Here is a 23,952-nt window from a genome sequence, read left to right on the forward strand (position 1 = left end):
CCTCTTCGAGTTGACTTCAGTCAACAAACTGACGGGTTGCCACAGCCAGGCCCCTCTCTGGGCAAGCTTTCAGCCCCCACGCCAGCCTCCAGCCTGCACGAAACAGTTAATGCGGCCTGAGGTACTCCTGCCAGCTTTCTCAGTCCCCTCCTGTGCCTCCCAAGAGCTATTAATACAGCAGGCACATGCTCTGACATAGCGTTCCTCGGCAGCGACCAGATAACTTTAATTTGCCCTTTAAACGTCCGGAACCCAGTGGCCCTCGCGCTCCCTCCACAGGGCAAGATGGCGGCGCTGCCCCGCGCCCCCCGCCGGGGGTGGGCCCTGGGGGGGTCCCAGCCAATGCCCGTGCCCCTGGGGGACGCCTCCTCCTATCGCGAGAGGCCGCGGGGTATAAGAAGGGCGGCGCGGGGCCGGGGGGCCATTTGGCCGGCGGTGCGCGGGGGCGGCCGGGTGGGGAGGTGCGGGGCTCGTTGGCTCTCTCCGGGCAGGGAGTGTCGGACCGGCTACCAGCATGGGTGACCAAGCGCTCAGCTTCCTCAAGGACTTTTTGGCCGGTGGGATCGCTGCCGCCATCTCCAAGACGGCTGTCGCCCCCATCGAGAGAGTGAAGTTGCTGCTGCAGGTGAGGAGGCGGCGGGCGCCCGGGGGGGGGACGGCGGCGGGGGGGAGCCCGGTGAGGCTCTGCCACAGGCGGCCGGTCTGACTAAATATGGGAAGGAGCTCGGCCGGCTCCGGTTACCCGGGCCCTTCAGCACCCCCTCGGGGGAGCGGGAGCCGGGCCAGGCCTGGTCCGGTCCCTGCCCTTCAGCAGGCAGGGTCACCCCGGCAGGGTCCTACTCTCGACCCTTCCACCCGTCCTCCTTCTCCTCCCCACAGGTCCAGCATGCCAGCAAACAGATCACGGCCGAGAAGCAGTACAAGGGCATCATCGACTGCATAGTCCGCATCCCCAAGGAGCAAGGCATCATCTCCTTCTGGAGAGGCAACCTGGCCAACGTCATCCGGTACTTCCCCACCCAGGCCCTCAACTTCGCCTTCAAGGACAAGTACAAGCAGATCTTCTTGGGGGGAGTGGACAGGCACAAGCAGTTCTGGCGCTACTTTGCGGGGAACCTGGCGTCTGGGGGCGCTGCTGGAGCCACCTCCCTCTGCTTCGTCTACCCACTGGATTTCGCCAGGACCCGGCTGGCGGCTGATGTGGGCAAAGGAGCCAGTGAGAGGGAGTTCACAGGGCTGGGCGACTGCATTGTCAAGATCTTCAAGTCTGATGGCTTGAAGGGCCTGTACCAAGGATTCAGTGTGTCTGTCCAGGGCATCATCATCTACAGAGCAGCCTATTTTGGGGTTTACGACACAGCCAAGGGTAAGAAGTGCATGGAGAAGTGACTGTGAGGGAAGAGACATCCAGGAAAGGCACTCCAGGGCACTTGGGGGTACAAGGACAAGCAGGGTTTGGCTCAGCACCAGTTGAGGGTGCTAATGCTGGAATATGAACAGGTGTTTCTGAAATGTGTTCCTGCCTCCCTCAACTTGCTGCTCTGAGCAGAAGCTTTGGGTTTGCGGTGTGTTCTCAGGCACTTTCCAGTTAATCTTTCTCTGCCTTAAGGCTTGTATGCTAGTTGCATACAAGCTCATTGCAGCACTGACACAAGCCTGGGAGGGTTATGCAGGAGAGACCTTTTGGTCAGGGAGCATGAAGAGGGCTTAGATCCCAAAATCCAACAGACCTATAAACTTTTGTTTTGCTCATAGTACCTGTTAATAGTTAAATACAGATGAAGGGAGAAGTTGTAGGCTTGATTGAGTGACTCCTGCAGTTGGTGGGTGATTGTTCCTTCCACAGCCATCTTCCCCACAACCCTTTCCTTCTGTACTGACTCTGCTCATTTGTTCTTGATGACAGGTATGTTGCCTGATCCAAAGAACGTGCATATCGTAGTGAGCTGGATGATTGCCCAGACTGTCACAGCAGTAGCAGGGCTGGTTTCTTACCCTTTTGATACTGTGCGACGTAGGATGATGATGCAGTCTGGCCGGAAGGGAGGTAAGAATAAGTGCTCCTATGGTGTTCTGGCAGCAGAAAGTTTCTTTTCATTGAGATACAATGGGAGATGCTGGGTATTTTTTTGTCTTACGGAAAACTAATGACCTTATTGAAATTCTTAAAAAAACCAAAGGAACAAATTGCAGGTTATTTCTGTCATGTTCACTTAAGAGGCTGAGTTGATTTGTTTTAATTTCCATGTAGAGAATTAAAATTACTTTTGATGAATTGATTACTTAAGTTCTTGGCTATAGTTTGCTTATTCTGTGTTGGTTTAAAATACATGAAAGTTGAAACAGACTCACAGTATGATTTCAAGCCTTCTGACCTGTATGTGTGTTTCCACAGCTGATATTATGTACAAGGGCACAATTGATTGCTGGAAGAAGATAGCTAAAGACGAAGGAGGCAAAGCGTTCTTCAAAGGTGCCTGGTCGAATGTGTTGAGAGGCATGGGCGGAGCTTTTGTATTAGTACTTTATGATGAAATCAAGAAATATGTCTAAAATGTAACATCATAATGTAGTTCAATTGTTCTCAATCAACTTTTTTTAAAAATGTGCTATTGTGATGTGATGGACAACAAAATATTTCCTAGGGAAACAGAATAAAATTTGAGTAACGTATCAGGTTGAGATGAGGATGCATTAATTTAAAAATTGTCCACTGCATCACAGTTACATTTTGTATGAAAGTTTCTCCAACGTTTGTATTGGAACCTGTGTATATATTATACTTCAAATTTCAGGTAATACATTTTGTCTAGAGACAAGACTTACGTGGTCTTTACCTTAGTTCAATACTGTGAAATCTTAATAGAATGAGATTTTCAGAAGTACCTGTTGTACTAAGTGCTGTCTCTAGTTACCCAACAACATGATGACTTTTATAACATGAATTAAAATCATGTTTTCTTCTAAAGCTGTATTTTTTTAAGATATTAAGTAAAAAGAATGTCTGAAAACATAAATTATACCAAAGCATCAGGCTGAGTTCCTAACTATAGCCTTTTCACAGATAAATTATGTAGTCATGTGGTTAATTCCCTGTATCTTCACAAAGCAAAAAGTTGTCTGCTCTGATGTTCAATTGAACTAAAATGGTGAAATAAATTAATATATTAATGAACTCTTTCCTGGTGTTTTCAGTACACTGAACACATGACATGTACATGTCCTTTAAAGTGATGTGCTAATCAGCATCCTGGAACAATCTAAGCCTCTTGAAAGATTTTCAGCAGAGCTTTCAGTAGGTGGAGGGGTTGTTGATAATTCTACAAGAGCAAAGCCAAGTGCATCCAACTTGAGGGTACTGCAGCCAGTTGTCTTCCAGATGAACTACCCTATAGTCTTACCTGCTTTGGTAATTAATTTATATTACCCTTAACTTTGCAGTAAGTGTTCTCATTTGATAGTGGAGTCATTGCTGCTTATTTTACTTGAAAAAGTCTTCTAAAATAGAATACTTCTGAGTTATTTTAATAACTAGTGCCAACTACACCATTATTAACTTGAGCTATTAATTACCAGTGAGATCAGAACATGCTCAATACAGAGTTTTTAAGCTTTAAATGCTGCGTGGTTGTGAACTCACTGAAGAATACGCTCTCTAACTAGGCAAAGGAGGGAAGGTGAGTTGTGTCCATTTCAGTAGTTCAGTTAGGCCACATACAAACAAATGTGTATGTATCCACCTAGGAACAGGGGTAAGACTACGCAAGTAATACTCAAATAATTTATTTCAGCTGCATCTTTTACTACTTCATATGGAGTTTTGATGAAACACCTGGAATGCCCATGATATCTAGTGCCCTAGGGTGAAAAGAAACCCTGTGGAAACATAAGGAAGGTAAAAGGCTGCTTAGTTAACTACACGGCTGACAACTTCCGTGTTGAATATAAACTGCAGAATAGGCAATGCCTGGGCTAATAGGACTGATGAATGAACACTGTAGCTCCAGGGAAGGGGATATCACTGCCTGAGGTGGGACATTCTTGCAGGTAGTGTCACTGCTGTAGCTGCTGTTCCCTGACACCCAGTCTCACAGCATTGCTTGTGTGAAAGCAGATTACTCTGGAGTATAAATGGAACAAGTCTTCCAAAAAAGAATGTATTTGTGTACACTACCTTGGTTAACACTGCATGTGACTATCGCAGAACTATCCAGTTACTCTTATGGTCCAGGAGCACATTTAGTCTATGATTTTTATAATTGAGTATGCAGATGAGAGCTCTGGATTAACCAAATTTGTGAGTAGCAGTAAATCATAACTGTGCTTTAGCTTTCAGTTATCACTTCCCTATGTTTGAAATTCATTTGTTGTCAGACACAGGTAGTCCTGGCTCTCTGTCACTTAGTGCAATGGGCTCTGTGTCTGCTAGAGATTCAGACCAGCAGCTCCACTCCCTCCGTGAAGGCAGGTACAAGCTACTACTGGGAAAATATTGTTCCAAAAGTGATAGCCTATTTTTAAGTTACCTAAATTTAGTTATTTTTTGCCTCATGAAGACAGTGTCTCTTTCAACCTGGCCTTACCATTTCATCTCCCTTTTTTCACAGTCACATTAGACACCTGGTCTGTTTCCTTCCCAGTAATAAATAACCAGGGTTGCAACCTATAAGTTTGTAAAGAAAATCCTTGTACTGTTTTTACAAAGTGCTTACTGCAGCTTTACCTGCCTGCTTCTGCCCTTTCTCTTCCTTTTCTCCTTCCTCCACGCATTCCTAACGGTTCCTTACCAGAAGCCTGTTAACACACTGCAACTATTCATTAAACATTTACATCACTGATGAGGTTGCAGATGGCACTGGGGTGTTCTAGGGAAGATCTAAGTCAGCTACAAAGATACCAGAGATAATGACAGGTTGTTGCAGAGGTACCAAACCTTGGGGGGAAATGTGTGTGTGAGTGAGCAATAAGAGAATTAAGAGGAAGAAAAAGAAGCCTCAAATGAGTGTATATGAAAGAAGTTACTGTATTCCTTAAAAAAAAAAGCGGGGGGGGGGGGGGGCAAAAACCAAAGGAGTAAAGCCTATTACAAAGAGTGAGGAGCATCACTGCAGGAAAATTTCACTGGGGGAAGAGACAATACGTGAAATAATACATATGGAAAACACTTACAGGTAAATAGCTCCTTCTTTCTGCTTGAACATGCATATGCATATGCACACCCTGTGGCAGATTCCAGGCAATGCTCTCCATAAAGATACTTGGGGTGAGAGTTTGAAACTCAATGAAATAACTAGTCACCTGAAAGCAGCCTTGCACTGCATCCGTGGCACTCAGTGTAACAACTGCTGAAAGCGTAACCTAACATCCAGCCATCAGGTCTGCAAAGCTGGAAAACGGACGACTTTGCAGAGAGTCTCCAATTGCTCTCTGAACTCCCATTAAGTGAACCCTGGTTGTCACAGAGAATTCATCCCACTGCCCCAATCCTTTTGCACCTTTTCATACGTTAGTCACAGACAGACTATGCACGTGTAAGGCCTGCGGCAAACCCGTTATTCCCTTATATCTTACACTTGAACACTGGGAAACATGCCCGCTTGGTAATATATCCTACTAATATAGAAAGACAAAGCCCACCTACCACGCAGCATATCCTGTACTGCCCAGCTCTGGAAGGGAGGGGACTGAGGTACACTGATCTTTTGGGTGAGACGAAGTTAGGAACTTCAGGTGGGTCTGAAAGATAAACCTGTCTCTCCAGAGCGTAGCCTACTGCAGAGAGCAGGAGGGAGAGAATCTATGACAGCAGGCCAAAACTTTCCTACCTCCACTCTCTGCTCTACACTGTCATGGGAGAAGCAGCCATCAGTTCTTTAAAAGCCACAGGGAAGAGCTTAAGACATGGTGAGAAGCATAGCAAAAGCAAAAAACCTTGCTAAGTTGTTGAAAACCCAAAAGAACACTCCATCTGCAGGGATGCCACAGTCACTGTTGTTGGATTATCTCAGCTGGAGATGGGAGAGTCCCACGAGCCAACCTAGGATGTCAGGGAAAGAAGTATCATGCCCCAGGAGGCAAATCTCAGCCACCTGTGTTCCCCCTGTGAAGTCCCTCTCACTTTAAACCAGAAAAATCTCTCAATAGCATGTTCTAGTCCCAAGAGCCCCTGTGCGGAGAGAACTGAGACCTGTTATTTTTGTTCCAAGCTCTGACCACAGATAATATAGTGGAGAGAATTATGATTTTTGCAAACAATCAGAACCAAGAACAAAAATCATGGAGAACATTTTAGGACTCTGTAGTGAGTAACACAGGTGGTCCTGAAACCGCATGTGACAGCTACAAGGATCAGTGTTGAGAAATCCTGTCTCCTCTTGGCCAAGAGGAGAGTTACCAAGAAACACTTAGCAAAGTTTTCTTGACCAAGGCATTAGAACTATGCATCCTGAAGACAAATCAGATTTGTATCACAGGCATTAGCAATCCCTGCCAAAATCTGAAACAGGATGACCTCAACATAATCTCAGTCCTGGAAGATGGTTCCATATGCAGCTCTGTATTTCCTCAGTCATCAGGCGACAATGACATGGTTCATCCACTATTTTGCTCAAGCTTTTCAGCAGGTAAACACCACAAAGATGTACTCGGTGTACTGGGTTCATAAGATACACCACTTGGGTACCTTTTCTTCTGCCTCACCATTTGTCTTGTTGATTTATCGCTGTGTATTCATCATCACCTGCATATGACTGTCATGACTGCACAGCCAGAAGGCTTGATGCAAGTCATTGCTGTCATCTCCATCACACTGATGTGCAGACTGTGCTCCAGGGAAAGCCACAAGCTCTCATCTGCCAGATGACTCCGTGAGCTGCCCAGGTTGGGAAGGCAGGAAGTTAGTTTTGTCTGTTGACCATGAAGAACAAGGAAAAGCACTGGGACAAAAACATAATTGGTGATGTGTTAGAACAGAGCGTCTCAGGGTTCTAACAGAGGTTTACCCTGAAACTCATTAGATGGCAATCAGGAAAATACAGTCCAATGTAAAGTCCACAGACATCACGGAAAACGAGTAAATCCAGCCAGCCATTTTATTTAGAACAATCAGACAAACCCTCATCTGGGCAGCAGGATGACAGCAGAGATGCCTCAGGATCTTCACTAAAGACTGCAAACAATCTGATGAATGGTCTGCTTGGAAAAATGCCCCTCGCATGTCACCTGTCCAGACAGGGGTGTATCATCACTCCCTGTTCTTCTCATATAGTCAATGATCTGAACTAGGCCCGTCTTTAAGACCTTCAGTATTGTATAAAGACTACACAGCAGAACTCTGCCCTGGAAGAAACGGAGCCCACAACGAGAAAGAGACACTTCCAGAACAAAAACATGACAGAGGCACCACAGTCCATTTCTCACAGTGGTGAGATCAATAATGCCAGTGCTGTCACCCAAACTGGCAATCCTGTCGCTTCAGCGGAGAGACTGGCTCCTACCTGAAACCGTGCGTCAAACCAGCGTGGCAGTTCACTTTAAGGAGGAAACAGAGCGGCTTGCGCTTTTCTTTCAAAGAGATCTTCTGGAGAGGGGGGAAAAAAAAAAAAAAAGTAGAAGAGAACATAAAGTGGCAGCTTACAAAAAATACAAAATACAAGCCTATTAGAAACATGATTTTTTGCTATAAAAATCTTGATGAGATTATCTAACTTAATGAAGACATGTCAATATGGCTTATTTTAAAAAACCCACACCAGAGTCACTAAACAGGTAAAGGGTATCAATGAATAAACTAATTCTTTGCATTTTCCTCCACGACATGTAGCACAAAACACTTCTCCCATGACCTCCTTTGCACTTTAATACCAGTTATAATATTCTGAAAGAAGCCACTGCAATGACAAACAATTCACATTAAATATTTTATTTCTTATGATTTACAAAAATGACATACAAAATTGACATTCCTCCATAACAAAGTTTAATAAAATAAGATGAAGCGATTAGAAGTAATCCATTTTGTGAACTCCTTCACAAAAAAAAAATACAAACATTCAAAAGTATTTAAACTGTGACCCTGATATTCACATTCAAGGACAAAAATCTTTAAATAGTGAATAATTTTAGTTAGCACAATAGTACAAATAAATACAGCAGCACTATGCAAAAAATTCCATACAGTCCCTATCAATGAATAATATTTGCAATAAAAATCTGTTTGCCACAATGCTGCTTAAAGTTTAAAGTTCAAACATTGTCAAACAGCTGAATTTGATCCACAGGTCACCAGGTGCAGAAGCTCTGCCAAACTACCACACAGGACCAAGTAAAGAGTTTGTTACAATGCAGAATACCTGAAAGCCTACGCCCCCATGCAAGCACGCGCAAAGAATAATAAACTTTCCTTTTCATAGGGCTAAGACCCAGCAGTACTGAACACAGCTTTTTTTATATTTTCGTTATGCATAATACACAGAGATTTCCTGTATCACTCCCGGGAAGAAGCTGGGGAAGCAAGCAGGGTTCCTGCAATATCCATGGATAGTGGCATCACAATTTATGCTCTTTATAAGACTACAGTCCTACAAAATAAGCTCACTGAAAGTTTGCCTTTATGTATAGAAATAAAGCATACCACTTACTATTTGCAATTACCAATTCCATTAAATTTTGCTCCCCGTGTAAATGGGATGTTGCTACTGAAGCTTATTTGACATTACTACAAATATCTGGTATTTGTTAATAGGTTAAGCAGCAAAACAAGATTTTCTGTTTTCTCTCTTTTTTTTTTTTAATCCTGTTAGTAGTTGCTCTCAAAAACAGATGTTCAACTTCCCTGCAGCTCAAGTTTATATCTCCCCACCGAGAAGGGCAAGGATCTGCAAAAGCAGGGCCATAAAATATTCCCTTTGCTTAATATTCTCTAGCTCGAGAAGTAATTAAAACTTACTCTTGTTTAGAGTGAATCTGAGACTGTTGTTCACTTCAGTCTTTACTCTCGTTCAAATAGCATCGGATTCTTCTTTCCTACACAAAGGTCCCAATACAACTTCCAAAATGCTTTTAAATCTGGAAGAGATGCAGCCTTGAGTACAAAACAAGTGTTCAACACCTGGAGCGCAAGAGTGGCAGAGTAACATCTTCTGCAGCCTTGGTATTCTAGCTACCCATGCAGGAATACGCAAAGTGCTTTTCACCCCTTCGTGCTGCTGAAAAAAGGAGATTCTTTCAGTCATAAGAACATGACCCACCAAGTTCAGAAGGCCTTCCTAAAGCCAGGATGAAAAACAAGGACAATCTTGGAATTAAGCATATGCTTTTTAGTTTAATGCCACCTTTTTAAGTATTATTGTTTTCAAGATCATCTTTACATCTTGTGCCTATAGTGCAGCAACTCTGTCCTTCCACGTTATGTATACAAATTCCACTTACGGTTTGAGAATAAAATAATAATTAATGATTTCTATTTAAACTTGTCCGTTTAAATATTTCCTTCTCTTTCTTAAGTTCCTCCTGTCATGGAAAACACTGACTGAAGTAAAAGTGTTCCCTCAAAACCATTTTATAAGCAATTATATCATATGCAATGCATCTTAATCACTGAACAATGCATAAAATATTTTTTGCACATAGAATTTACAAAAGCACTAAAAGTAGAAGTCTGAGGATCATCTCAGAATGCGAGGCAAACACCACACTTATAACCAAGCAGCACGAACATTAGTGGGTTTAGGTCTCTGTAATGCCCCGCTGGCTGAATCAGACACGGGTTTTTCGTTCCTCTGGCTCATCGTACTTGGTACAGCGGATGCTCTTGAAGTGCCTCCTGTTAAAATACACACAGACAAAAAAAGAACGAGAATGCTTACGCTCGGTACAACAGAAAACTTCACAGCATATTAGTACTGCAACACTCACTACCACAGTTCCCAGAAAAAAACCCACCAAGTCACAGGAAGTTGAATACAACCCCAAAGTGTTACGAGTTGTTTGTAAATGCTCAGGACAAAGAATTCAAGCCTACGCCATAGTGCTGTGGTTCTTTAACCCGACATATATGGATCTATGGGGACGTATGATCCACTTCCAAATACTGCACACACAATTTCCAAGAGAAACAAGGCTACTGTCAGTAGATTTACACTTTCTGCATGAGAATTTGAAGCTTCTTTGGGGGTCTTGTGTTGTGCTTCCCGCCCCCGGCCCTTTTCCTTTCAATAAAGGGTACTGGCAAAATGAGAAATATTTCTTTACAACAGTGATTTTTTTGACCGTCTTGAAAAGATGATTGACAAGATAGTTTATTAGAAATTTAGGATGGTAAGTAAACATGCGGTCATCATACTTTTGGTTAAGGTAAAAAAAAATCACTTTATTGATTTCTGTGTGATAAGTGATCAATCTAAAGAAGACAGAGAACGAAACTTACTTGCTATTCTTAGCTGTAAGTGCTTCACAATTCTGAATTATAGAAAGATAAACGCATGCAAAGAAATGCAAGAATCCGCAACTTCAAAGTACTTACTGGAAGGACTAAGCTGGCTGAAAGCAGATTTTCCTCTTCTTACAGCTGGTGATGAATTTAGATAACTCATCTGGCGCTGATAGTCCATCAGTTGTTCAGAACGCCTCATACCAGGTGTTGGTTTCACTGCTTCCAGTCTTTTCAGGAAAGCCTTAATATCAAAGAAAAATATCATCAAGAAAAAGAAAGGATGAACAAGAAGCTACAAAACAAATATTCAGAAAGTGATTTTTATTTGAACGGCAAAAAACCACCCAAATTTTTAGCATTGTACAACACAAGCTCCTCCGTTGGTGACCAGCACAGGCTGTTCTGCTCACATTCAATTATTTTCTCAGTGTTAGAAGACGACACAAATAGTAAGTACCCCTTACATATCATCAATTCGATGCTGAGTACATCTTTAGTACCCCACAGTTCTCTATACTTGAAACAACACATCTGTTTGGCGATAGAAGAGGTGGTGAGAAAATCGGCTGCGTTCTTCTAATCCTACCTTTCGTTACTCCTCTCTTCTGATTTTCTGGAAGGATGAGAAGCTTTTTTTTTTTTAAATCTTTGCAAACTTACTTAGATAATTTTATATTGCCCTACAGGATCCCCAGAGAGAAATACTGACCTCAATTCTGTGAAAGTAACATCAAAAGGAAAGCACAAACATCCACCAGACACTATTTACTTTATCCATAATGTAGTTTTAAGAGATTCCAGTTGAAATCATTGCTATAGACTTCATTTCCTCTTGTTGAAATTAACCCTGGCAATCATGCAGCAAGCATTAAATTGGAACAGCTACTTACATAGTATTTGTGAGACATGGACAGATTGCTATTCTGCGTAACTACTTCTACTTGAAAAAGGATTAAGAAATTTCCATAACCTAAAAAAAGAACCTGGTGGCAGGACCAATTAGGAAGACCCAGCTACATACAACTTCCAATCAACAACTGCACATTTTTCATATATTTCGCCTCCAGTGCTTGCCTTGCATAGATCTATACATTCCCCCTGCTAACTAATTTCAATTCATTTGATGGCCTACACACATTTGGCAATGACAAAACCATTCCTTGTCAGTATTATGACAGGCATCCTATCAACGAGAGGCAATGCTAACTGTGATTACACAAGCCTCCAAAATACTAAAAATACCTCTTAATGATGTATTGTCTAGATGCATACTTATATGTACCTTAGAGACTTGTTTGCAACTTACAGAAGTCAAGAATCTGCCTGTATAGCCATTAAACTGCACTTTGTATGAAACAATCATTCTTCCCCACTCTGAATCAGGTCCTGATTATTTTTTTTTAAAGAAGAACAAAAAAATTTACAGAAAGTGACTTTGGAAATAGTATAGTATTCATAGGATGTCAGTTGCCATTGTCTAGCTATAATAGGAATCTACAAACTCTTGGTAGTTCATGCACGGGCACTGGAAACCTGCACAGAGTGCACAAGGGAGAAAGGACAAGGGGTTTTGGCTCAGACAGAATATGTCACAAGTGCCTGCATCAAGTGCCAGTCAGTTCATGGTCAAGTGGAAATACCTAAGTAAGCAAAAGTCAAAGGAAGGACTTCAGCTAGAAATAGCTCTTCACTAAAGCCAGTTGCAGAACATGAAATGGTAGACTTGTCTCTAAATGCTACATCCAACATTTTACTCACAACTTCATCCGCATCTCCTAACACAACTACGTACGTTTAGACTTGCAGAGACCACTTATTTATCTTCAATATTAAAAATAGCTCTCGATACATCCAGTTCCACCACAAATGGATCGGGTAAATTATAGAAGTGACTTTCCTCTGAGTCTCGAGCATGTTTCAAGTCTTCACTCCAACTGTAACAGCCTCATAGAATTCGCATACCTTAACACTGCAGTAATTTCAGGCTTCATTTTGAACATACAGTATTTATATATGCCCACTTTATCCTAGTTAAAATACAATTCTCTGCTTTTGCTTTTATGCCTGTATTTTGACAAGTATCAAGTCCCCATTGCTAAAGCAAATAAAGAATAAAAAACAAAAGACCTCTCTCAGTATTAAAACATTACTTTTTGAACAGTTAACACTGGACTTGATACAGCCCTGAGCTATGGAAAGAGCAGATATAGATTCTGTGGTGCACAAGTGTTCTAAGAAAAGCTCTTCTAGAGAATGAGAGAATAGCTCCTGTGCTTCCCTTGCCCTCTGCTGCGAATTGTACCAAGGGCACGTTAACTTACACGCTATTTGCAGTTGTGAATTTTGCAGTTTGGAGAACAGCCTGCTGCATACAGAAATGAACTCATCGACACATTGAAATGGCAGTCCTGACCTCCTAAATCTGTAACCCGGAACTAATCCCATTCTTATGTTTTTATTACCAACCCTACAATCTTGAGGTCCTTAACCAAGGACCTACCTTCTACAACAGCACAAGTACCTTGAACAAGTATTCTTTTTCAATTATACATATAAATCTAATTCTTTCATTATGTCCTCCTTTCGAGAAATGGACTGAAGAACACTCACACCTTCCTTGTTCTTTTGAAGTGCTAAATCTCTGGGAGCCTTAATCCTGCACCACTAAAGTAAACGGAAATTTCATCATTGATCTTAATGACCAAAGAATGGGATCACATAACATAATCCAGGTGTTCGGAACCAAATAAGTGCCCAATCAGATTTAAGGAATTAAAAAAAAAAACAAACACAAAAAGGACAGGAAAGAGTAACACACAGTAACGACAGGAATGTCATTAATTGCTCTAAATTGCATTGTAGCTCCTCAGAGCTCTTGATTCAGGCTCAACACACATGTAATGTCATATCATTGATGACCTCTCAGCTTGGCAGAAGCCTCCCCAAGGCTTTTATTTCCCCCATCTTCTTTTACTTTATTATAATACTGAGTTATACAGTGAAAGTAGAATAATAATATTTAAAAATAAAAAAAGGAAAAATTTCATAGAAGGTGTTCCTGCATGACTGCCTTCTAGAAATAGGATAATCCTTTATAACTTTAGGCATCTGGACATAGATTGGTGTCTATAAAGACACTAAAATACATATTGTCAGTGACAGAACGAAGTGTCAGATTGCTAACAATCAGAGAAAAAAGGAACCCAACACTGTATCAAAAGATTGCTGCTACACAATGGACCAAGATAAATGCTGATAATTCAACTTTGGGCATATCAGGAGAGCACTAAAGCTAATTCTAATGCTCTCTGTCAGAAAAGGGAAAAAAATTAATAATCAGTACACACTTTTCTGCAGCTATGTTGAAAAAGAAAGAAAAAAGCCACTGAAAATGCAGCACTTCTAAATTGAGTTCAGAGAGAATGTAAGAAAATGTGACTTTTTTTTGGTTCACTTTGCCTTTTAAATGCATGAAGGCTTCAGTTTCACCTCTTTTGAATCCTAACCAGCTGACTAGTGTGTCTTGACAGCTGTTCAAATTTATTTATATTATGCCTCCTCTAATGTCACCGATGTTAGTGACCACACTGTCCCTTTGCAGAGTTCAGGTGGGGGAGGGGGAAGCAGATAACAGTGCATTCAAGGACAGCTTTCTGTTCTCACAAGTATTCATCATTTTCTTCAACTGCCAGCTGCACAATTACCTCTAACCTGACAAACTCTAAACGTCAAGAGTCTTACAGTTCTTCAATCTACAGAAATGACTTTTAAACGGAACAGCTACATCTTCTACATCTTTGTGCTGATAGAGGCCACCACGTAGGTGAAAAGAGAAACACAGCCCTTGCAGAGAAACTTAGTAAGTGATTTATTTTATTTGTGTGGGAGGGTGACTACACTGGAACTGGGATGAGAGTTGGATCTGTTGGGGCTTAGGGTACGTTTTGGGGGAGTACGAGGTGGAGGAATGAACAACATGGAGTGTCATGTGCAGTGGGGTAGGAAGAATGCACAGGGATGTGTGGGAAGACCAAATATCCACAGAAAAGGAGAACACCCTCACCCCCCTTGATCTAAGATTTGAGAACTGCTGTCCCAGACCTGCTGAGATCTTCCAGTGTGATCTCAAAAGGTCACTTGTTCCTTAGGAACTTGGCTGAACACAGCAGCTTAGCCCGCTAAGGTCATCTAACACCTAACTCCTTGTCAAAATTAATAAAGATGGTGGAAAAAAAAACAACGAAAAAACAAAACAGAGATATGAATTATTTCTAAGTTTAGATGAAGTGACCGAAGAATGGGTGTGGTGGCTGCAATACTGTATTTCGAGGTCCCCAAATACTTACCTGTATATACCAGTATAGATTTTTGCATCACACAATAAACCATTAGAAGTGTAAATGGCGTAGTGTCCAGTCTGTGAACTTGAGTATCTTATTTATACTGGCAGAAACAGTGATCAATGTGTCATGGGACACATGGGAACAAAAAGTAATGCATCAGTCGCACTCATGTCCCTTTCCACTGGAGAGGAGACAGGGTTGAGAGTACCTTCAAACACAAGAATAGAATGTTTTCTGAATCAGCAGCATCCTCTATCGGCAAGAGACGCACTGTGGTCTTGCTAGCTCAAATAAGCAATGAAAAGCAGGTTCCACTTATGGAAGCACACAGTCAAAAGCAGCAAGTACAAAATTCTGACATTAATTTTAACAGTGATCTATTTGCCAATTGTGCTTTTTCCATAAATTGCTAATCACTACCTTATAACCACTGTTCTTCAGAGCAATGCACCTTTTTATTCCATCATAGCTCTTGCTAGCAGGGTCTGTGGGAGCAACATATATTCCCCGTACCTCCTTGCACCCTTTCACAAATCTAGAGAGCACCAAACTGCTTAGATTCCTCTCTAATTTCCTAATATTTGAACTACTTCCCCTGCATCACCTCTGATGCCAAACACCTGCACCAGAAATCAAGCTGTCTTTCTGATAACAGTAAATATAGGCATTACTCCAAGAATGTTCTAGTTGAATAAGTGAAAGTTTTCCCTAGACAAAGTGTTAACCTCAAGACAAGAAATTATAAAAGCTGTAATCCAACTGGGGAAAAAACCCCAAATCTCTGCATCAAAACTCTTTAACCCCCTGCACAGACTACTGTTGTAGATTTCTATCCTTGAATTATTTACAAAAGCCTGCATCCTTCTCGAGCAAACATTTCACACAGGTGTATCAAGCAACATATCCTGTATGCAGCACCTCAGGCCTTGAGGCCTTGGCCAAAATCCTGCCAAGTAACAGAAGAAAGATTGATAAGGAAGTTGCATAGAATTCCAGCTCTTTAGTCTACAAAGGTGAAGAAAGCTGCTGCTGACCAGAAGAAAGCAACAAGTTCATAAAGCACAAACTTTTAGCTATACAAAGCAAAAAAACCACGCATCAATGGGCGGGGTAGGGCAGCTTTTTCATTTCCAGTCTCTGAGAAAAGCATGTCAAACTTGCAATCCCAAAAGGCAGCGCTAGAAAAATCAACGTGTTACAAGTGTGATGCTTTAGGTGCCCATACACTTCAAGCAGAATAAAAAAGGAAACAGAATTGCTGAAAAAGGATAGCAATGTTAAACAAAACATAAGAGCTGTATTGCTGAATCTCTCTTTCAAAAAAAAAAAAAAAAAAAAGAGCGGAATATATCATCCTGAGTTTAGAGAAAAGAATAAACCAAATTTTCTTATAGTCTAAGATAGCATGACGTCCTCACATAAATTCTAAGGAATGATTCTGATGTCAAGCATGTCCACGCATGTTGCTGACAACAGCAACCAAAGCATAAGTGAATAAGTAAATGAAGGATATTATTTCTCGGACTATAAGCAACCACCATTAATCTCTACCAGGTACTAAGCCAGCAACATGTGAAATGACTACGTGTTTTTAGGTTTGCTGAATTTTTAATCCAAAAGTCACAAAGGCAAGACGTTCTTGGACAAAATACTGCAATACATCATACAAGAAAAGGTTTGTGGCTTTGAGTAAACAGAAGTGTATTGTAAAATATCACATACATTAATTTACAGTAAATCACCTATTGTTATGTAGTACCACATATTACTATTAGAGTGTAAGGGACACAGCACTTCCTTCCCACAGCCTAAGAATACACTCTTATTATCAAGGTTCATGTGGAAGAACAAGTCCTGCTCTCAACGTTTTAAATAAACTAAAAACAACCACCCCACCCCCCAACACATGATAAAAGTTCTCCTACCAACCTAAAACACTGAAGCCTAAAAACATTTCTTGCCCAGACAATAAGAAGTATCAGACATCTATAACACGTATTTATGCCAAATTCTTTCAGTTGTGAAGTATAATGTGCTTTTGGCCAACCGTAGCCTAGTGGAGCTGGGGAGAAAGTTTTCTACTTTGAAAAGTTTTAACAATCTAGATGTCTGAAAGCTGGAAGAACTAAAGCTTAATGGATTTTCCTGAATAGGTCGATTACACTGTCTTCATGTTGAATCTGTACCTCTCTCTATCTATATGAAAGGAAATTGCAACCTACACTTACACAGAAGAAAAACAGTGAATAAATTACTTCCACAATAAATTTTCCAAATACTTTAACTATATTTTATCTCCTTTTCAAACACACCAATGAACAAATAGGAGATATGAAAGTGTCATTACATGTATTACAGCTCAGTCACTAAAAATATCTTATTCAAAGCAGTATTATTTTTATTATTTGACAACTTTACCAATATCCTTATAAACGAGTCTGAATTTGTTTTCCACTAAAGTAAGTTATTGTGATTGCCATTACATTCAAAGATTGTGACAAGCAGAGAGCTACAAATATTGAAAGAGACGGAGAGCTATAAAATGAGTCAAAACCCAAAACTGACATTCACATTGTATCCTCTGCATTTCAAGTACAATGGGTTTGATGCTGCCGGATTGATTGCTTTATTTTTTGCAAGGCCGTTCTTGAGAGACTAGTAATCATGATGCATGAAGCAGGATGAATAGAGTCAGACTGCTATCCAGAGTTATGAGCGTGTTAACAATAATGGTTGCTCCTCTTAAATTGAATGATACTAAAGAAAAGCAAGCTCATATAAACCAAAAATCTATTTTCATCTGAAAAAAGGATCATCCCCCCCCCCCCCCCCAAACCACATGAACAATTATTCAAACAGCATAGTAAAGGAAATTCATTGCAGACTTACTGCAGTAAAGCTCCAAGTGCTCCCTTATCAGATTTTAGCAGCAGTTCATCTGACAACAAATAGTCCTCCTCAATTTACTGATTCAAATCAATTCTCAAAACTTACCAGGTTTTCTCTTTCAATTCTTTGCTGCTCCTTTTGCCTGTTGAGGGCACTGTGGTACAATTTAGGAGGCGGTACAGCTGACTTCTTCAACGTGGTACTTCTTCTTGGCTTCGCAGACTGTCTGGACAGTTCTTTTAGCAACCTTTGGTTTTCCCGATCAATCTGTCTTACTTCTTCATTTGTGAAGGAATAATTTTTCCTTGTTCCTTTAGATGGCTGATCAATGGTTAGTTTTTGTTCTTTTTTCTCCAACTGTAGGAAAGCTTCAAAATGGTAAAAAAGTAAAATACCCAGATTAGAAAAACAAACCAAATACAAATCTTGCATTCTATTATTAGGATTTATTAACAGACCTGAAAAAACAATGTACATTTCACCTCTCCCCCCATCTGAATTCCAGATTTATGCATTTCAGATTTTTTCAAGGATGCCAATTGTCCTCAGTAAATTCATTTTACACAAGTTTCACCACAAAGAGTCAAGTCTAATTTGGGCCTTAGTTAAAAACCATCTGCTTCCTTCTCACAACGAATCCCCTCCTCCCCATGACCAGCAATCCAGAGGAACAGGAGAGATGCAGCAAACAACTGAGCAATACAAAAGAATCAGCAATATGCACACAGACGCTCTGTAAGCATTTGTGTTATATCTCTGTTACTTAGAAATCAGAATATAAATCAGCCTTATGTGCACTTATGTCATTTCTTCTGCACGGTCGGTATTCCTGATCCCCACTTTGGCTCTGATTACCCCTGTTCTCTACGATGACTAGTATCCTTGCCGAACTTCTACCTTGACACAATATGCTCAGACTTCCATCCTCAAGCACTTTTACTGTAGTTACTACGGTACCAACAATCAGCATAGGAAATTTTATATATATATGCATGCTAGTAGGGCTACCGTTATTCAGCACTGAAGCAACATTGAAAATAATCATTATCACAGTGGTATCATTTGTGGCACCAATATAAGCATCGGATACGTTTTCCATGCAATAGAAAACAGCTTCAGGAAGCCATGACTAGAAATAACTTGTGGAACCAAAAATTAAACCATAAATTAGTATTTAGATGTTTGCACAAGGAAAGAGATTTAAACTTTGCTCCAAAATATCTAAAAATATCTGTCTCGTCTGAGAGGCAGAACAGAAATGATGTTTCAGACAGAAAATTGGCACTGGGGAAGCGTGACTCAGAGACTCAAAATGCACTTCCTGAAGTCATTTTGTTGATCCTTTGCTCCTGAAGTGATCCTACATCATGTTGGTGCAGGAAAGATGAAAATTAAATGTAATGGATGGAGAGAAATGAGTGAGTGTATAGAATAGCAGAAAAATTGCTGGGGCCTGGCAATTTAAAACAGTAGAAAACCCAACAAATTAAACCAGGATATGAGGTTTCAAGACAAAAAAAACAAAGAATGAGCACTTAAAAATACACAGCAAGACAGACTTGCATAATTGCAAGATAAGATAACAACTTGAAGACTTCGCTCTCAGCCAGAGTCAGCAATGTTTATTATAGTTCCACTGGAGTTTGCTACTGACCTATTTCTAAGCCTTTGCTTTTTCCAGCTCTGCAGTAGATCTTCTGACAACTGGTTTAAGAGCTTTGCTGTCATGGTATTACCCCATCAAACCATTGCATTATCTATGGTACAGGTTAGATCAAACAGATTTTTGGAGCTGAGACACAGGCAAGAAAGCCTCACTCAAGCCATTCCCCACGTTCTTCCAACATCACAGTGCCTCCAGAAGACACCCCTCACTCTTACCCTTAAAAGCCACACACAAGCAAAACAGGCATTCAAAGCAGCAGCTTTGATAAAAGCAGAAAGAAAAAAAAAAACCAAACCCTGGCATGCAGTAATATTTCCTCAGCAAACACTTCACATCAGCGTTCTTTTTTGTCGAGGAACGTCTGAGGCAGCCTGTAATAGTTTAAAAACCTCAAAGAATGATGAGCGTGTTCTTACTTCAAAACAAACGAAATGAAATCTTGCTTGCAGTATCTCAACTGAGTTTATTCCCGAATTGATGCAAGCAAATATTGCTACTCTCTTTGAGAAATTTAGGAACAGCATCCAGAACTCAAAATCCAAACAGGTCACGAATTTCAAAATCCCTCTGGAAATTAGTAAGCTTCCACCACCAGTACGGTAGCCAATGTAGGCAAGAACTGCCCCTGGGCTGCTCTAACCATGGGGTTGTCCACACTAGCAAGTATTGTTTTAATTTGTCAAGAGAAGATGCAAATTGCCTCAAAACCAAGACACAATGCAAATGAGCGCAGATCAAGTGCACCAACCAACAGGTTAGTAAAGTATACATGTTTTGAAAGGCATCTTTACAATTTAGTAAGTTATTCTCAAGGGAAAACTAGAACAGTCATCAACACCATTTGAGGAGACAAACCTGGCATGAGACTCATCTGGATCCACCTACAAGGGATAAAGAGAAATGCACAGAAAATAACTAGAGCCACACAATTCACATGGTAACATCAATCTGCAGTGTACTTCTCAGTAAAAAAAAAATAATTAAATATGTCCTTATGGGAACATGCAAAACCAGCACTGCAGAATATAGCTGTAAGAAAGTAATTTGAACAACCACCTGAAGAACATACTTATTATATATCACATTACATAATTGATAACTGTATTATTACAAAGCTGCGAAAGATGATTTCATCTTTTGCCTTATATCCATAGCATCTCACAGGTTAAACAAGGCTGCACATCATGTGGAAACCAGGTTGTGGCAAAGAACAGTTGTTCAGCTGAAGTCGTGACCTAGCTTTGTGGCACCAATGCCACTGGTGATGCAGTCTCTTACAAGAGACATTTAAGCTTCTGAGTAACTGTCAGTGCAAATTCCAAACAGCTCTTTTCTTTCTGTGGAAGGTGTGAACTAGTCAAATTCCATTTAAAGCAATGGCATTCTGAATGAGGACACTTTTAATTAGAAATACAGGTTTCATGTCTTCACTGGTACATGATTGTTCTAATTCTCTGTCAGGTAGCTGGCTATATTTTGGTGGAGAGTGTATATTCTTACGATGCAGCTATGAACTATAACCAGTAAACACAGATTAAAAACGCTTTGTGATAAATAAGCATCAAGCTAATTACGTCTCTTTTGAGTAATGCATGACAAAGTTTTACTAACTTTACTCGCACCCTCCAGCTTCTTCAATCACATCCCTCCCCCAACACACAGACTCTTCTTTCTTCATTCATCTCTTCTTTCTTCCTCCTTTCCTTAGCCTCTCATAAGTCTTTTTGCTTTCAATACATTTTCCTTCTACAGTGCCTCATCCACACCTTTTATCACCTCACCGCAAAGACAGCCTTTCCCACTTGTGGCAGGCAGAAAAGAGACTCCAGACCACTTTCTTCAGTACGCTGCTTATTCTTAGCCTCATTACTATTTGTTATTTATACTTACTTAGCATAGAAACTGACTTTACTACTGCCAACAGCTTTCTGACAACTCTTGAGGTTAAGGGCTCGCTAACAGCGGTAATACCAAATTTATTACAACTCAAACATATCAATAAAGTGAAAGAATTGTTAAGATCACCATGAAGGTGCTGCTGTGAAGTTACTCAGTGAAGCCTGAGCAAAAGACTGCTGAAACCCAGTAACTAGTCTCTTGATACGTTGTTGAATTACAGAAATTTTGCACCATAAATTCAGACCCAATACAACATGTGCAGCAGCAAGTTTTCTTCAAGGGGAAGGGGTGAAAAGATCAATCTAAAACTCTCTAGTTCCTCACTGGTTTCTTCAGTTCCTCAATTGATCTTTTTATAGTTAGCCTTCTGTAGGACCTAAGAACGAACCACATTTGAAATTTCAGAAGTAGCTCTTGGCAGCAACAGTGCTGCAATACACCAAGGCATTGGATCAGATGACACATTAAGAGTAGTTAGTTTGTTGCTCTTCAAGCTGATAAATTAAAAAATTAAGAGTTGTGTTTTAGTTAGTTAAGATCTATGCTAAGGAAAAATTTAAGCTGCAAACACCACTTCAAAACAAGCCATAACTGACCGAAGCCTATGCACGGATAACCTTTTCTAGATCACAGCAAATGCAACACTGATCTCCTTAGGAACTGTGCGACAGGAGAGTTTAAAGTTTAGTAGAAAAAAGACAGGCAACAGAATGCATACCATGTCTCTTACTGAAAGAGGATCACTAATATTACAGGGTAAGTGCTTACTCCTAACAAAACAAACAGAAGGCAGGGGACATCCACGAAGTCACTGCTTCTTAAACGATGCTCAAATAAACCGCAGTAGCAATCTAAGGAAGCAGTGAGCAAAGGTTCTGCAGGTCTGCCTGTCCTACAAAACCAGGGACAATTCACCATCAATAAACAAAAAAGAATCAAGATCCCCTGGAAGAGGTAAATGCATTTATTCTAAATGCTACTAAATATTTCAGGTACAGTTCCTGTTATTTAACTCCAACATTTGAGTTTCAAAGTTATTTCAACAATTTATTCAGTAATGCTTCTACACTCTTTAATCACAAAGCATAAGTGTTTGAATGGTTTATCTGACTATTTTTGCAGAGGCCAATGACAACACGAGCCAACGCTACAGTTTAAGGTTATGATTTAAGGTTCTAATGGGTTTGTAAGCCTTGGAACTATTAAATATTATTTACCTGTAGCTTCATACTCTATCGGTGGGTAGTAATTCAGCTAAATCCTACTTACCACTTCATTCTTATAAATCAGTAACTGGGGGGAGGGCGATAAACGAGCAGCACCATTTGCATAAAGACTTGCACAGCGTGCAGTTCTACTTCTCATTTACTGGTAAGCAGGAAAAGAAAATTCTCTGGTATTCACAGGATTTCTATGAAAGCTGGTTTCCATGGAGAGACACCTGACTTTCTTTTAAACAGTAAACAAGCTGTTTATTGCTTTCAGTTTTGTAAGCATTGAAATGACCTTGCGGAGTGAGAAAGGTCAAACCTTCTATAAAATACAAATGATAATTAGCAAGTCGAACGCATTAGGACAGGATGATACAGCTGTCCTAATGCCATTAAGGCTAAAATTAAAATCATGCATGTTTCAGTGTATCTGGTGCAATCCCAGTAGAGGAAAATGCATTAAATTGCTTCAGTGCTTACACTTTTGAGTTTGCTTGGTGTTTTGTTGTATAGTGCTCTACTACTACATCTGTAACACAATTGAAAAATACAAAAGGATTAAATCACAGTTCTTCATCAATGTCTACTAGTTTCAATCTAAAACCATTTCACTGTAGTATCTCTAAACAAATATTTCTAGAATATACATTATTTCATGTCACAGAACTCTTTAAAAAGGATTTTGGAAGTTTCATTATTTGATGTTTTTTAAGAAAGGGAGAACGTGCTTTTCAAGTATAAATTTTCCCTATTTAAATATGCTTAAATAGGGCTGCAAGTTATTTCTTGATGTCATGAGAAAGACAACAGATACCTTACAGGTGCAGAATTTTCCCTCCCCCCCAAATTACATTTTCTTACGGATGTTGGGGAAGTCTGGATTTCTTCCCAATCTTAAAGATTTTCAAACTGTTTTCAAACTCTACGTATAAGAATAAGCTGATAATTGCTCTTCTACCTTAACATGAGTTACTAGACCTGCGAAAACGATGAATGTGTATATGCGTACACACACAATCAGACCAAACTATGAACACACAAACTAAACAAAACTTAGTGAAAAAGCTATGCACATTTAGTTCAGCTGTAGAGTTCGGGTATTATGTATATATTTAAGAGTCTACTTTACATTTAGATATTGTTTAACAGTTATTCTACAAATATACTAGTTCAGCATGAACAAGCAGACAGACAACATATCCCTGAGGAGAAAGTTTCAGTTATAAAAAACTTAATCTATTTCCTGAGTGACAAATTATATAAAAAAAAAAATAATTAAAGCAATTGCTACATGTTCAGCTGAAGCTGCTATTTAGTTTTCTACAATAGCTTTTATTCGGAAACACAGAGCTTTTACTTTCACAATAATGATATTTATATCACAGTGCTTTTCAACAAGTGAGCTCTGACTATTTTACAACGGAAAGTTTAAGGCACAGAAGCAGCAAAGGTTTATCAGAGAGCATATAGGTCAGCGAGAGCTTCAAAGATGGAATTCAAGTCTTCAGCCTG

General features: G+C 40.2%; 2 protein-coding genes across 5 annotated transcripts in view; one reads left to right on the forward strand and one right to left on the reverse strand.

Annotated features, from left to right (window-relative positions):
• Positions 1-430: 430 nt before the first annotated feature.
• Positions 431-3,175, forward strand: SLC25A4 (solute carrier family 25 member 4). Its single transcript, XM_054203257.1, has 4 exons — positions 431-625; positions 880-1,366; positions 1,907-2,047; positions 2,396-3,175. The coding sequence occupies exons 1-4, from the start codon at positions 515-517 to the stop codon at positions 2,551-2,553; spliced, it is 897 nt and encodes a 298-aa protein (XP_054059232.1). The 5' UTR covers positions 431-514; the 3' UTR covers positions 2,554-3,175.
• Positions 3,176-6,526: 3,351 nt separating this feature from the next.
• Positions 6,527-23,952, reverse strand: part of CFAP97 (cilia and flagella associated protein 97) — a 33,886-nt gene continuing 16,460 nt past the window's right edge. For 2 of the 4 annotated variants that reach the window (XM_054203256.1, XM_054203254.1), the window contains exons 4-6: positions 17,770-18,032; positions 10,523-10,673; positions 7,641-9,823 (exon numbers count right to left, since the gene is read on the reverse strand). In XM_054203256.1, coding sequence (XP_054059231.1) covers positions 9,696-9,823; positions 10,523-10,673; positions 17,770-18,032 — 542 coding nt within the window. In that variant the 3' untranslated portion in view covers positions 7,641-9,695. Of the gene's footprint in view, positions 7,580-7,640; positions 9,824-10,522; positions 10,674-17,769; positions 18,033-23,952 lie in introns of those variants that run through there. The other 2 variants (XR_008466665.1, XM_054203255.1) reach the window with 2 other exon arrangements.

The sequence above is a fragment of the Rissa tridactyla genome, chromosome 5, assembly GCF_028500815.1.
Source record: "Rissa tridactyla isolate bRisTri1 chromosome 5, bRisTri1.patW.cur.20221130, whole genome shotgun sequence".
In the NCBI taxonomy this organism is placed as follows: Eukaryota; Metazoa; Chordata; class Aves; order Charadriiformes; family Laridae; genus Rissa; species Rissa tridactyla.